Genomic DNA, 12,585 nt, shown 5'->3' on the forward strand with positions numbered 1-12,585 from the left:
ACCTGGTCATATTAAGTAGATATTAGAAAAGGTTGTATGTTTTCAATCTAAAAACTAAGAGGGACACCCGGCTGGCTTAGGCATGCGATTCTTGGTCTTGGGGTCGTGAGCTGAAGCACCACGTTAAGCATAGAGCTTCAAAGAAATTAAAATACGTATATATGTACATGCATATACATATACATATAAACTAAGATAATGTCACACAATGTGTTAACTCTTAGAAGAGTGATCCTTTCTTCATCCAGTTCCCTGGGACTAACCTATGTATCATTTCACGCTAAATGAATTAAAATAGCAGATTTTTCACATGCATCTCAATTTTGTATCACAAATAAGGATCTCTGGCTGCACAGGCTGCCTAAACTTTAGTCTATGCAGGCCATGCTTGGATGTGAACTCCAGGAAGTTCACACTAACTGGGCAAAATGGTTCCTACGGTGACACAGATCCTCCGGGGTAAGCCAGGGGCACCGGCATGCAGTTACCTACAGAGACTTCGTCAACACCGTATGTGCCTTCCATCTGCTTCCAAGAGATTTAAGTTCATTATCTGTGGGGTCTAAGACCTCTCCAGTCTTTTACAGATTAGACAAATTAATATATGTAAGTTCTCATTCTTTATAGACAACATATCTAGAGTTACGTATGCGTCAGCTAAAAATCTTCAAAGAGAGGAAATACAAATACAGTTATGAACCCCAGCAGTCAAGAGATACCACTGGGAAAGCAGAAAGGCCTACCTCTTCGGGCAGATGAAGAACGGTGTGCTCTCCCGCGCTAAAATGTGACAGAGATTTATAGGCAGCGTTTGCTACAATTGATTCCTAGATGGGGTACCAGTAAGAGAAACAAAAGAAACAATATATATTACACATCACCTCTGGAAGAAGAACAAAATTCCCACGCCAACCTCAAAGTGCTATAGTCAGGGCTTTGGAAATCGTATTCATGGCTTGCTTACTAGGTCCCACTAAAAAGAGAGAGAAATCAGCACTCGGTAGAGAGATCAGAAGCACTGTGTTTTTATCCCAGTTCGGACATTAAACATCAATTCACTCCAAATCGCTCAGGTCCCCATCAGGTGGCATGGTTTACTGAAGCAGTATATGGATTTAAAGTCCGATCCGTTGGAATTAGGTTCTGATTCTCCAGCTACTAAAAAGTTAGCCCATGGGAATTTAAGCTCATACACTCATGAGTGTAGTATAACGTCACCAACAGACACCCTCTTCTTTGTACTCCTTGATTGGAAATGACATCTAAAAAATGAACTGGACTTTTTGTTTGTTTGATATGCTCGTTGTTGAGGGACAGGCAAAGCAGCAAAGGGGAAGGGCCATTAAAAAAATGACGCAATGGCACCAGTCTCTCTTTACATCTGTCAGCTTCACCAGGTAACAAGTGTCTTTTATGACAAAAATGCATTAATGGGCATAAACTGGAAAGAATTTCTAGGGGTGCCTGGGTGGCTCGGTCGGTTAGGCGTCCGATTCTTGGTTTCGGCTCAGGTCATGATCTCACAGTTTGTGAGTTCAAGTTCCACGTTGGGCTCGGCACTGGCAGTGCAGAAGCCTGCTTGGGATTCTCCCTCTCTCCCTCCCTCTCTCTCTCTCTGCCCCTCCCCTGCTCATGCTCACGCGCTCTCTCTCTCAAAAGAAATAAATTATTAAAAAAATAAAAAAGAAAAGAATTTAAAAAACCTAAACTTACTAATGTCAGAATTCTTTTAAGATCAAGAAGCCGTCATTTCAAATTAGTTATATTTTTTTTATTCAAACAGTCTTGTTTCACAGTTCTTTCCCACCTGGGTTGCGTTTCACTGACACCCTTGTGATAGTACCTTGTTTTGAGTGTGGGTCCAGAGGAAGCTGAGGACTTGGACTTTAAAATTCTGAAAAATCAATAAACATCACAACAAACTTTTAAGTCGAAGGCAAAACCGACAACCATCTAAAGCAGCAAACGGTGCAAATTAAATCACTTTCAAAATGATGCCGCTCGTGATAGACTTCATCTGTATTTACCCATCATTCAGAAAATGAAAATGCTCAGAAACAGACTCATCATGGAAACATATGGACATTTCAAACACAGTGAGATGTTAGGGTTACTAAATTGAGAAAACTGACCATTTTCTGCGGACCTCTCAAGTCCTACCTAGTACGAATGTCACTCCTCTTTCATGCCACTGTCCCCAGGAGACAGTTCTCCCGTCTCCAAGTGACCATATGGCCCATGGCACACTTCAGCCTCCGGTTTGATTATCTGTGTATGTGGCTAACTCCCTAGTAGATTTACACTCCTTAGGGCAGTGACTGACTTTTTCATTTCCAAAGCCTATACTATAAAGCCCAGGTCCTCAAATGACAAATATTTAATAAGTAACTGAGCTTAAAAAGCCATTTCTTTTCCAAGGCCCACAGTCTTCATCGTTTCAATCACATCTAACTTCTTGTCCTTATAAATCACAGAAGGTTCTTCTATAACTCCTTGTCTTTGTATATTCTATTTCTTAGACTTCAATACGAAGCAATATTTTTTTTTTTTTATTCTACAAGAACCTAGTCTTATAGCACCAACTAAATAAGGTTTACTTCAATCCCTCCTAGAATGCTGGCCCCTTCCACACCATACTCTCATAGCCCTTTGATTAAGTGCACTCACCCATCAAATGTTCTTATTATTGGCACAAAAACAGACATTCAGATCAGTGGAACAGAATAGAGAACCCAGAAATGGACCCACAAACGTATGGCCAGCTAATCTTTGACAAAGCAGAAAAGAATACCCAATGGAATCAAGACAGTGTCTTCAGCCAACAGTGCTGGGAAAACTGGACGGCAACATGCAGAAAAATGAACCCGGACCACTTTCTTACACCAGACGCAAAAATAAACTCAAAATGGATGAAAGACCTAAATGTAAGACAGGAAGCCATCACAATCCTAGAGGAGAAAGCGGGCAAAAACCTCTTTGACCTCAGTCTCAGCAACTTCTTACTAAACACGTCTCTGGAGGCAAGGGAAACAAAAGCAAAAATGAACTATTGGGACCTCATCAAGACAAAAAGCTTCTGCACAGCAAAGGAAACAGTTAGTAAAACTAAAAGGCAACCGTAAGAATGGGAGAAGATATTTGCAAATGACGTATTAGATAAAAATCTCCAAAGAACTTATCCCAACTCAACATCCAAAAAAACAAATAATCCAGTGAAGAAATGGGCAAAAGACATGAAGAGACACTTCTCCAAAGAATACATCCAGATTGCTAACAGACACATGAAAAGATGCTCAACATCACTCATCATCAGGGAAATACAAATTAAAACCACAATGAGATACAACCTTATACCCGTCAGAATGGCTAACATTAACAACTTAGGCAACAACAGATGTTAGCGAGGATGCGGAGAAAGAGGATGTCTTTTGCACTGCTGGTCAGAATGCAAGCTGGTGCAGCCACTCTGGAAAACAGTATGGAGGCTCCTCAAAAAACTAAAAATAGAACTACCCTACCATCCAGCAATTGCACTACTAGGTATTTATCCAAGGGATACCAGTGTGCTATCGCAAAGGGGCACATGCACCCCAATGTTTATAGCAGCTCTATCGACAATAGCCAAAGTCTGGAAAGAGCCCAAATGTCCATCGATGCTTGAATGGATAAATAAGATGTGTGTGTGTGTATATGATATATACGTATATATATATATACGTATATATCATATACATATATGTATATATCATATACATATATATACGTATATATCATATACATATATATCATATATATCGTATATATCATATATATACGTATATATCATATACACATATATATATACACACATATATATATATATACGTATATATCATATACACACACACACACACGTTCATTCAAAAAGAATGAAATTTTGCCATTTGCAACTACGTGGATGGAACTAGAGGGTATTAATGCTAAGTGGAATTAGAGAAAGACAAATCTATGATTTCACTCATATGTGGAATTTAAGATACAAAACAGATGAACATAAGGGAAGGGAAGCAAAAATAATATAAAAGCAAGGAGGGGGACAAAACATGAGACTCTTAAATACAGAGAACAAACTGAGGGTTGCCAGAGGGGTTATGGGAGGAGGGATGGGCTAAATGGGTAAGGGGCATTAAGAAAGACACTTGTTGGAATGAGCACTGGGTGTTATACATAGGGGATGAATCATTGGAATCTACTCCTGAAATTATCATTGCACTATATGCTAACTAAGTTGGATGTAAATTAAAAATACAATAAAAAAACTTTTAAATGTTATTATAATTATTGTTGCTTACGTCTACCTCTTTTGCCAACCTTTGAGCTCTTGGAAGGCAAGGACTGGGGCGCGCCCGGGTGGCTCAGTGGGTTAAGTGTCTGACTTCTCCTCAGGTCATGATCTCACAGTTCGTGAGTTTGAGCCCCGCGTCAGGCTCTCCGCTGCCAGCGCAGAGCCCGCTTCAGATCCTCTGTTTCCCTCTCTGTCTCTCTCAAAAATAAATAAACACTTAAAAAAAAAAAAAAGGAAGGCAAGGACTGACAACGTGGTGTAATGGGAAAGTACAGATTATGGAGCTAAAAGTTACAGGTTTAGACACCAGCCTTCATTTAGAAACTACAATGTTCGTCAAGTTACTTGCCTAGCATGTGGCAGGTACTTAATAAACATTTAATGAATGGATGAACCTCTTCAAATCTCAGATCCTTTAGCTATAAAATGAAAAATAATACCTTCCTGTGAGACATTATAACAAATTGGTATAAATTAATGGGAAAGGTGCTGGGAATATAATAAACACTTAAAAAGAATATCTAGAATATGTATTAGTGTCTGTAAAGCCTAGCACAGTTTTAATAAATATATCCTGAGTCAATGAATGGATACACAAGCACTTTGCAAAGCAATTCAGAAAATATACTAATGGAAGCATCGTGTCTATTTTCAACAAGCTTATACTTTAATGGGAAAAATAACATATGCACAAACACACATATCTGTAGTATAAAATAGAAATAAATGTTCTTAAAGGTGCCTGGGTGGCTCAGTCGGTTGAGCTTCTGGCTTCGGCTCTGTCATGATTCTGCGGTTTGTGAGTTCAAGCCCTACATAGGGCTCTGAGCTGACAGCTCAGAGCCTGGAACCTGCTTGAGATTCGGTGTCTCCCTCTCTTTCTGCCCCTCCCCTGCTCTTTCTCAAAATAAATAAATGTTTTTTAAAAGAGAAATGCTCTTAGAATAGTATAAAGAATCAAGTCTCTAGCAATAGATTCCCACTTGCACAAAAATTCTCAAAGAATGGGATGAATTCAACCAATTACGTATCGTCTAAAATCGATTTTAAAATTAGAGATGGGAAAAAAAAGCAATTCTGACAGAAAACAATGTGCACGAAGGAAATGAAATGGAAAAGTTTGGAGGCAGGAAAAAAAAAAAAACATTACCAGTGGTTTAATTTTCCTAGAGTGCAGGGGGCAGAAAAATAGAGTGAGGCCAGATTCTAAAAGACCTGATTAGGTATTTACTGGTTACGTAAAAAGGGGTTGGACTCCATTGTAGGCAAACACAAGACACTGCAGTGACTGGGAACAGCAACGACCTAAGAAATGCTTTGGGAAAATTATACCCAAACTCTAAGCAGGTAACAGAGAACCCGTTATCTAGATACATATAGGGAGAGAGGCAAAGAGGGAGGGAGAAAGGAAGGCAACGGACGGTGAGAGAAGAGAAGATGAGGGAAAAGAGGGGGACGGGGAGAGACAGAGAGAGAGCAAGACAGACAGATCAAGACAAATGGACAGAGGTCTCCTTCTACATGTCTTTATTTCTGCTTCCAAGTGGATATGGTCACTGAAGGGCTTTCTCTTACTGGGAGGAAACTGATGGATGGAATGGCCTCAAAGCAATCTATCTGAGCAACAAGGAACCTCATTAAGATATGCATGAAGATTGGGGCGCCTGGGTAGCTCCATCAGTTAAGCGTCCGACTTTGACTCCGGTCATGATCTTGCGGCTTCTGAGTTCGAGCCCCGCGTCGGGCTCTGGGCTGACCGCTCAGAGCCCGGAGCCTGATTCAGATTCAGTGTCACCCTCTCTCTGCCCCTCCCCTGCTAGCACTCTCTCTCTCTCTCTCTCAAAAATAAATAAACATTAAAAGAATTAAAAAAAAAAAAAAAGATAAGCATGAAGATACACCAGAATAAGACACCACTGGAAAAGAATGTACGTTCAAAAAAGAAAAAAAATCAAGTCCCGCCTCCCCACAACAGAAAACTGACAGCCACTGGTAAGCAAAGAGAAGAAACCAGCACAAAAGCCAGTTCCTAAATTAACCTGTAATAAAATCTGAATAACTCAAAGTACAAGCAATACAAAGGTATATGAGCTCAGTCCTTGAAAACAGAAAATGAATATACACAACATGTCCTTACTTTGGCTTTTAGTCTTAGCTCTGTGTTACTAGCCCAACAGACTTTCTGACAGCGTAAGTATATGTATCATAACGGTCGCCATAAAAAAGACGGTTGGTGAACTACATACTCTAGAGTCTCAAATTGATTCTTTTTTTTTTAATACCCTGAAACAAAAACCCAAATGTGAGAATAAACTCACAGTCCCCTATATTGGTTCAATCATGCATGAACTATTTACTGAATATATGTTATGTGCCAGGCGCTATGCTAGGTATTGTATCTTCAGGAAGGACAAGTTTGATTTCATCCGCTGTGCAGCACTAAGAATTATTGGAAGAAGTATTATCTTATAATCCTGCCTTCTCACATAATCTAAAGCATTTAAGAGACTATTATTGGATTCTTACGGGGGAGGTAGTTTATCAAAGTCTCTGAAGAACTAAATCAAACTAAAAGTTCACGAAGACTTCAAGTGAAAATCAATTGCTCCTCTTTAATGGAAAAAGGGAAAAGGTGAGCATGAGCGGCGATATGGCGACAAAAGTCGAGACATAAATGAATTCGCCACTCTCTCATTTGACTCATTTCAAGAAGAGATAATACAGAAAATGTTAAGCAGAATATATGAATCTTCTAGCAAAGCATCTTCCACCAAGTGTTTCGGGTCACTACAATGACAAATACTGAGCAGCTCATAAAATTATTTTCCTCTCGGGGCGGTGGGGTGGCTCAGTTAGTTAAGTGTCCGCTTTCAGCTCAGGTCATGATCTCACAGTCCGTGAGTTTGAGCCCCGTGTCAGGCTCTGTGCTGACAGCTCAGAGCCTGGAGCCTGTTTCAGATTCTGTGTCTCCCTCTCTCTCTGCCCCTCCCCTGCTCATGCTCTGTCTCTATCTCAAAAATAAATAAAAACATTAAAAAAAATTAATTAAAAAAATCATTTTCCTCTCCTAAGACAGTCTGATTTTTCAATCATCCTCACTATTCATAGACGTTCATAGGAAATGTGAGCTAACATGTAAAAATCAAATCTATGACAAATGTAGAAGCAAAACACAAATGACAGTATGTCTGTACTATGGGAGACTTCTGCCCTGCCTTATTAAAGTCTTTGTGACATTTTTTACAAGTAAAAACACCAACAAAATGAATTTCAACTTTTGGCCTCAGGAATTCTATTACTTTAGAAACACCATTTTTAACACGCTTTTTAAAATCTTGACTATCTTCTCCTAATAAAAACTTGCTATCCTTTAGGTAAATAAGCCTTAAAAAGACAGAATTGATAGGATGGATATTCTCCTACTCCACGAAGATTTCACGTTCTCAGAACAAAATGTGGTAAAGGAGTTTTGGCAAAGGTTACGAATATCTTCTTCCGTAAGTTATCATAAGGCCCACGTCTTTCCAAGGTAGAAACAGATAAGTTATCGAGCTCCAAGTGCATACCTCATATTCAGCTGTATTGACTGTCAAGGAAGGAACCAGAGAGAACAGTTCACTGAGGGTCTTCAAAATGAGAGGTCTCGTGTCACAGCTGAGCTTCGGGGAGAGAGCATTCCACGTGGAGCGAATGCAAACAACCTGGGAAGCAAATAAAAAAGTCAACACCCAACCAAATCCCAACGGACAGGAGGCCACTAGTAAAGAGGAGTTGCTTTATTATGAGGAAACTAGGAAAGAACAAGAAGAGTATTCCCGGAAGTTAAGATTTGATAAGGTAATCACTCCTCAAAAGAACTTTTTTATTTACTTATTTTAATTTTTATGTTTTCAAAAGAACTTATTTAAACCAAGGTAAACAACTGTTGAAGAAGACGCAGCCTGACTCACACGATGGCTTCTTTACTACTTTATTTTGGTGAATCAAGGAAATAAAACTCACACACGCGTGCACATGCGTAGACACACACACACACACACACACACACACACACCAGATTAGCCATATACATTGTTGAAGAATCATTGCCTGAAACAAAGAAGGGTAAGCCAATGTTAGAACAGTTTTAATTTTTTTTTTTCAACGTTTATTTATTTTTGGGACAGAGAGAGACAGAGCATGAACGGGGGAGGGGCAGAGAGAGAGGGAGACACAGAATCGGAAACAGGCTCCAGGCTCTGAGCCATCAGCCCAGAGCCTGACGCGGGTTCGAACTCCCGGACCGCGAGATCGTGACCTGGCTGAAGTCGGACGCTTAACCGACTGCGCCACCCAGGCGCCCCAAGAACAGTTTTAAAAGACAGGTAGGTATCCACAGTGTTTGTGGTTTTTCAGTCCTGCTGAAACTGCATCACCACTCCGAAAATTGAGATGTTAACAGATATAAATCGAACACACTCAAGTCATCTTGCAAACATTTAAAGGAGTCTGGAGAATAAGTGTATTACTTAAAATAATAATGGGGGGGGGGCGCCTGGGTGGTTTGGTCGGTTAAGTGCCTGACTCTTGATTTTAGCTCAGGTCATAATCTCCCCGTTCGTGAGTTCAAACCCCTCACTGTCAATGCACAGCCTGTTAGGGAGTTGCCCTCTCTCCTTCTCTCTCTCTGCCCCTCCCCTGCTTGTTCTTTCTCTCTCTCTCTCTCCCTAATTCATAAATAAACTTTAAAATAATAATTGGGGGTTCCTAGATGGCTCAGTTAGTAGAGCAAGCAACTCTGGATCTCAGGGTGATAAGTTAAAGCCCCATGCTGGGCACAGAGCTTACTTTAAAATATATATATAAATATATCGACAGATTGGTAGATAAATTACTTTAAACCTTGGTTTTCAAAGTCTCTACAGATTTTTTTAAGAGACTGTTAAATGATAAAATAAAACTACAGCTCTGGGATGCCTGGGTGGCTCAGTCAGTTAAGTGTCTGACTATTGATCTCAGCTCTGGTCTTATCTTAGGGCTGTGAGTTCAAGCCCTGCGATGGGCTCTGAGCTGGGCGTGAAGTCTCTTTACAAAGAAAACAAAACAAAACAACAACAGCAACAACACCCCACCACCCAACAAAAATGTTATTTTTAACTTGACCCAATTTTCTAAATCAAGTGTTCTTAGTTCATTTCAGTATCGTTCATTTCAGTATCTCGTTTTCTGGATATTCAAATGTCTCTTAAGTTCGATCCCAACTACAACAGACGATTTCTTCACGTACAGATATTTTATTAAAATTTTAAAACTCAGGCAGGGAGAGTGCCAACACAGATCAATTAGATAGAGTTTAACGAGGATTAATCTTTCTCAAATACTCCCATCTCTTCTCTGAAGCTTCAATTAACACACAATTTATCTCCATCTATAAACATACATTGTTTAGGAAAAACTACATAAGGTAGTAAGTGAAAAGATGTCAAAGATAAATGAATATACTTAAGGACACAGATTAAGGAGAAGCTTAAAGAGGAGACGGCGAAGAATATCTCAGAACAGCTGGAGTTGACGCTTTTGCTCTTATTTTCTTCTTTCCACGAAAGAGCAGAAAAGTGGTCTTTGGCTTGGGGTCCACTACAAATTTGGATCCCATTAACATATACTAAGGGGGCACCTTGGAGGCTCAGTTGGTTGAGCGTCAGTTTGTGATCTCGAAGTTTGTGAGTTCGAGCCCCACAGAGAAGCATAAAGTACTAAGAGGAACAATGGAATATAAAACACAATCGAACATTTCAAAGAACTTAGCCCCTATTGGAAAGGAAGAGAAACGTATGCAATTCTAAATTATCAGGAAACAAAAGGTGTATGGTTAGAACCTAAACTGTCTTCAACAGAAAAGAGTTTCAGGAGGCACCGGGGAGTAAAGCTTTGCCTGGTGGTAGGGGTCATCAGAGAGAACATCGAGAGCCAGGAAGCCGTGAGATGGGACTTGAGGAAGGAATGGGCAGAAATCAGGCAGACACTCCTAGAGGAAGTGGAAAGCATTAAGTCAGAACACAAAACACAAAGCCAGTGCCCAAAGTACCGGTGAGGAAAGACTGGCACATCAGAGAGTCCCTAGGATACCAAAACAGTTTCAATCAGAATCAAAAAAGAAAAGGAATCCTCCAGGGGTTTCTGAGTTGGGGAACAATCAAAATTAAAATGCCAGGGGCACCTGGGTGGCTCAGTTGGCTGAATGTCCAACTCTTGATTTCAGCTCAGGTCATGATCCCAGGGTCATGGGATCGAGCCCTGCATCAGGCTCTGCACTGAACGTGGGGCCTGCTTAAAGATTCTCTCTCTGTCGCCCCCCCCCCCCCCCCCGTAAAAACTGAAATGCTACTTTTGAAAGATTCTTCTGGTAGTCTCATAGCCAAAGTCAAAGCAGTCACCCAAACTAATTCCTATTTCTCACTGGTCCCTATCACATACAGAGCCTCAAACGTTTTCCAAAAACCCCATGCTCACTAATTGTACTCACTAATTGTCTATGCTTTCTCTTCACTTTAAACTCCTGTCCGATTCCAACTGAGGTGTTTCAAGACCCAGTTCAAAGCCCCGTTCCACAATTAAGTTTTCTTACAATTCAAGCCCTCCTTTTATCCCTTTCCTTTCCTCCACCTTCCAACTCTTAAAACTCTGTACCACCCAATTTAGCATTTAATTATATACTGTCTAGTATTATTCACTATTTTCGTGAATGTAAGTTGTCTCCTCAAGTAGATATTAAGTTCTCTGAAGACAATGATCATGTCTTTTGATTCTCCTTCCCCACTCACCGCGCATGATAATAAGTATATATCAGATTATCAGTCCTTATTAACGACTCATGGTCCTGGAACCTGAGGAGTACTAAATGTGAGATGGAGAATAAAAGAACGCAAAGAACTAGGAGGATGAATTGGGAAGGGACAGGTTTTGCACCTAAAGAACCGAGTGAATAAAAAGCAAGATGTAAAAAAGGAGGGAAAAGCGGACGAAAAAGCGTATCTGTAGGAGATGAGGAGTTCCGTGTGGGAGATGTTTGCTGTGAGTTGACGGAAAGACATCCAGAGAGAAATATCCTGCAAGCAAGAGGAAAGGAAAGTACTATAACTCAGATGTGAGGTTGGTCGACAATAGCTTTGTCGTTTGAATATTTCTACAAATCAAAATACGCCAAGCCAACTACGGCCGCACAGATGCTCTGATGCACCCTGCCCACCAGCAGAGACGACGTCTGGCCACCAAGTACAGAAGTACAAAAAGGGCCTTGCCCTTTCCACGGGTGGTGGGTGGGGAGGAAGGCTATATCCTCCAAGTATTGTCAAGGGCTCACAGAACTTTTTTAAAGAAGTCTTCCGCCTAGAAAGTTTGAAAGCTAATGCCTGAAATGGTACTGGACATATGGAAAATATTTCAGAACCCCAGCCACGAACTGTGGCCTTAAACATAAGCAAAGGATACCTGCAGGGAATACTTGTAAATCCGGCTTGCTCCCATACATAATCGGAAACAGGGCAGCCTCTAGTAAAGAAGGCTGCTTTCTCTGACCTTCCCAACTCTGGGCTATTCTTGACACCACATCTCAGAGATCTTCTGACCCTGAGAGCACCTTAGATTTAATCTGTTACCATCTTGCTACGTGCCTCTCGTGGAACCCCGTGGATCTGACCCACACTACCCATTTGACTTGTACAATCTGTCAAATTACATCAGGTTCGTCAGTTTACTGGCTTGTTCTGCCTCTACTATGCATCACCCAATGACTTGTCTGTTTTCAGAAAGCAGACTGACTTCTGGCTCTAGCAATGGGATAGGCCACACCTGAAATGACTGATAATGAAGGAAATTCTGCTACATACAGCTGAGCTGAAGAGGAAAAAAAAGGGGCAGGAGAGGTTGGTGTTAATTACCCAGTGCCTGAAACAAGAAGGGAAATAACTACACTGAGGTATTTTAAGAAAGTTGTCAGTTTCCATAACCTAATAGCTTGTGTTTTGAAGTCCACATGGAAAGAGGAGCTACTACCTTTAGCCTACAGGAGGCAGGGAGTTGGAACAGAGCACCCTTGAAGGGCCGCACCCTTAGTGTAACAGCTGGACTGAAAACCAACAAGCTGAGACATTAACATAAAAAATGGCAGTGACGTGGGGGCACCTGGATCACTTCAAGGGCTATTCCTCCAACACATAACCCAAATGGTTCACACGGAAAAATGAAGTAAAATACGCTCCTCTAAAAAAGGAGTTTGGAAA

The 12,585-nt window shown here is 40.7% G+C and overlaps 1 protein-coding gene across 8 annotated transcripts in view; it reads right to left on the reverse strand.

Annotated features, from left to right (window-relative positions):
* The window catches only part of FOCAD (focadhesin), a 311,383-nt gene that overhangs the window by 117,487 nt on the left and 181,311 nt on the right, over positions 1–12,585 (reverse strand). For all 8 annotated transcript variants that reach the window (XM_053205043.1, XM_053205041.1, XM_053205038.1 and 5 more), the window contains 3 exons: positions 7,891–8,025; positions 1,844–1,894; positions 744–827 (listed from right to left, as the gene is read on the reverse strand). In XM_053205043.1, coding sequence (XP_053061018.1) covers positions 744–827; positions 1,844–1,894; positions 7,891–8,025 — 270 coding nt within the window. The remainder of the gene's footprint in view (positions 1–743; positions 828–1,843; positions 1,895–7,890; positions 8,026–12,585) is intronic.

This window comes from Acinonyx jubatus, chromosome D4 (genome assembly GCF_027475565.1).
Source record: "Acinonyx jubatus isolate Ajub_Pintada_27869175 chromosome D4, VMU_Ajub_asm_v1.0, whole genome shotgun sequence".
Classification (NCBI taxonomy): Eukaryota; Metazoa; Chordata; class Mammalia; order Carnivora; family Felidae; genus Acinonyx; species Acinonyx jubatus.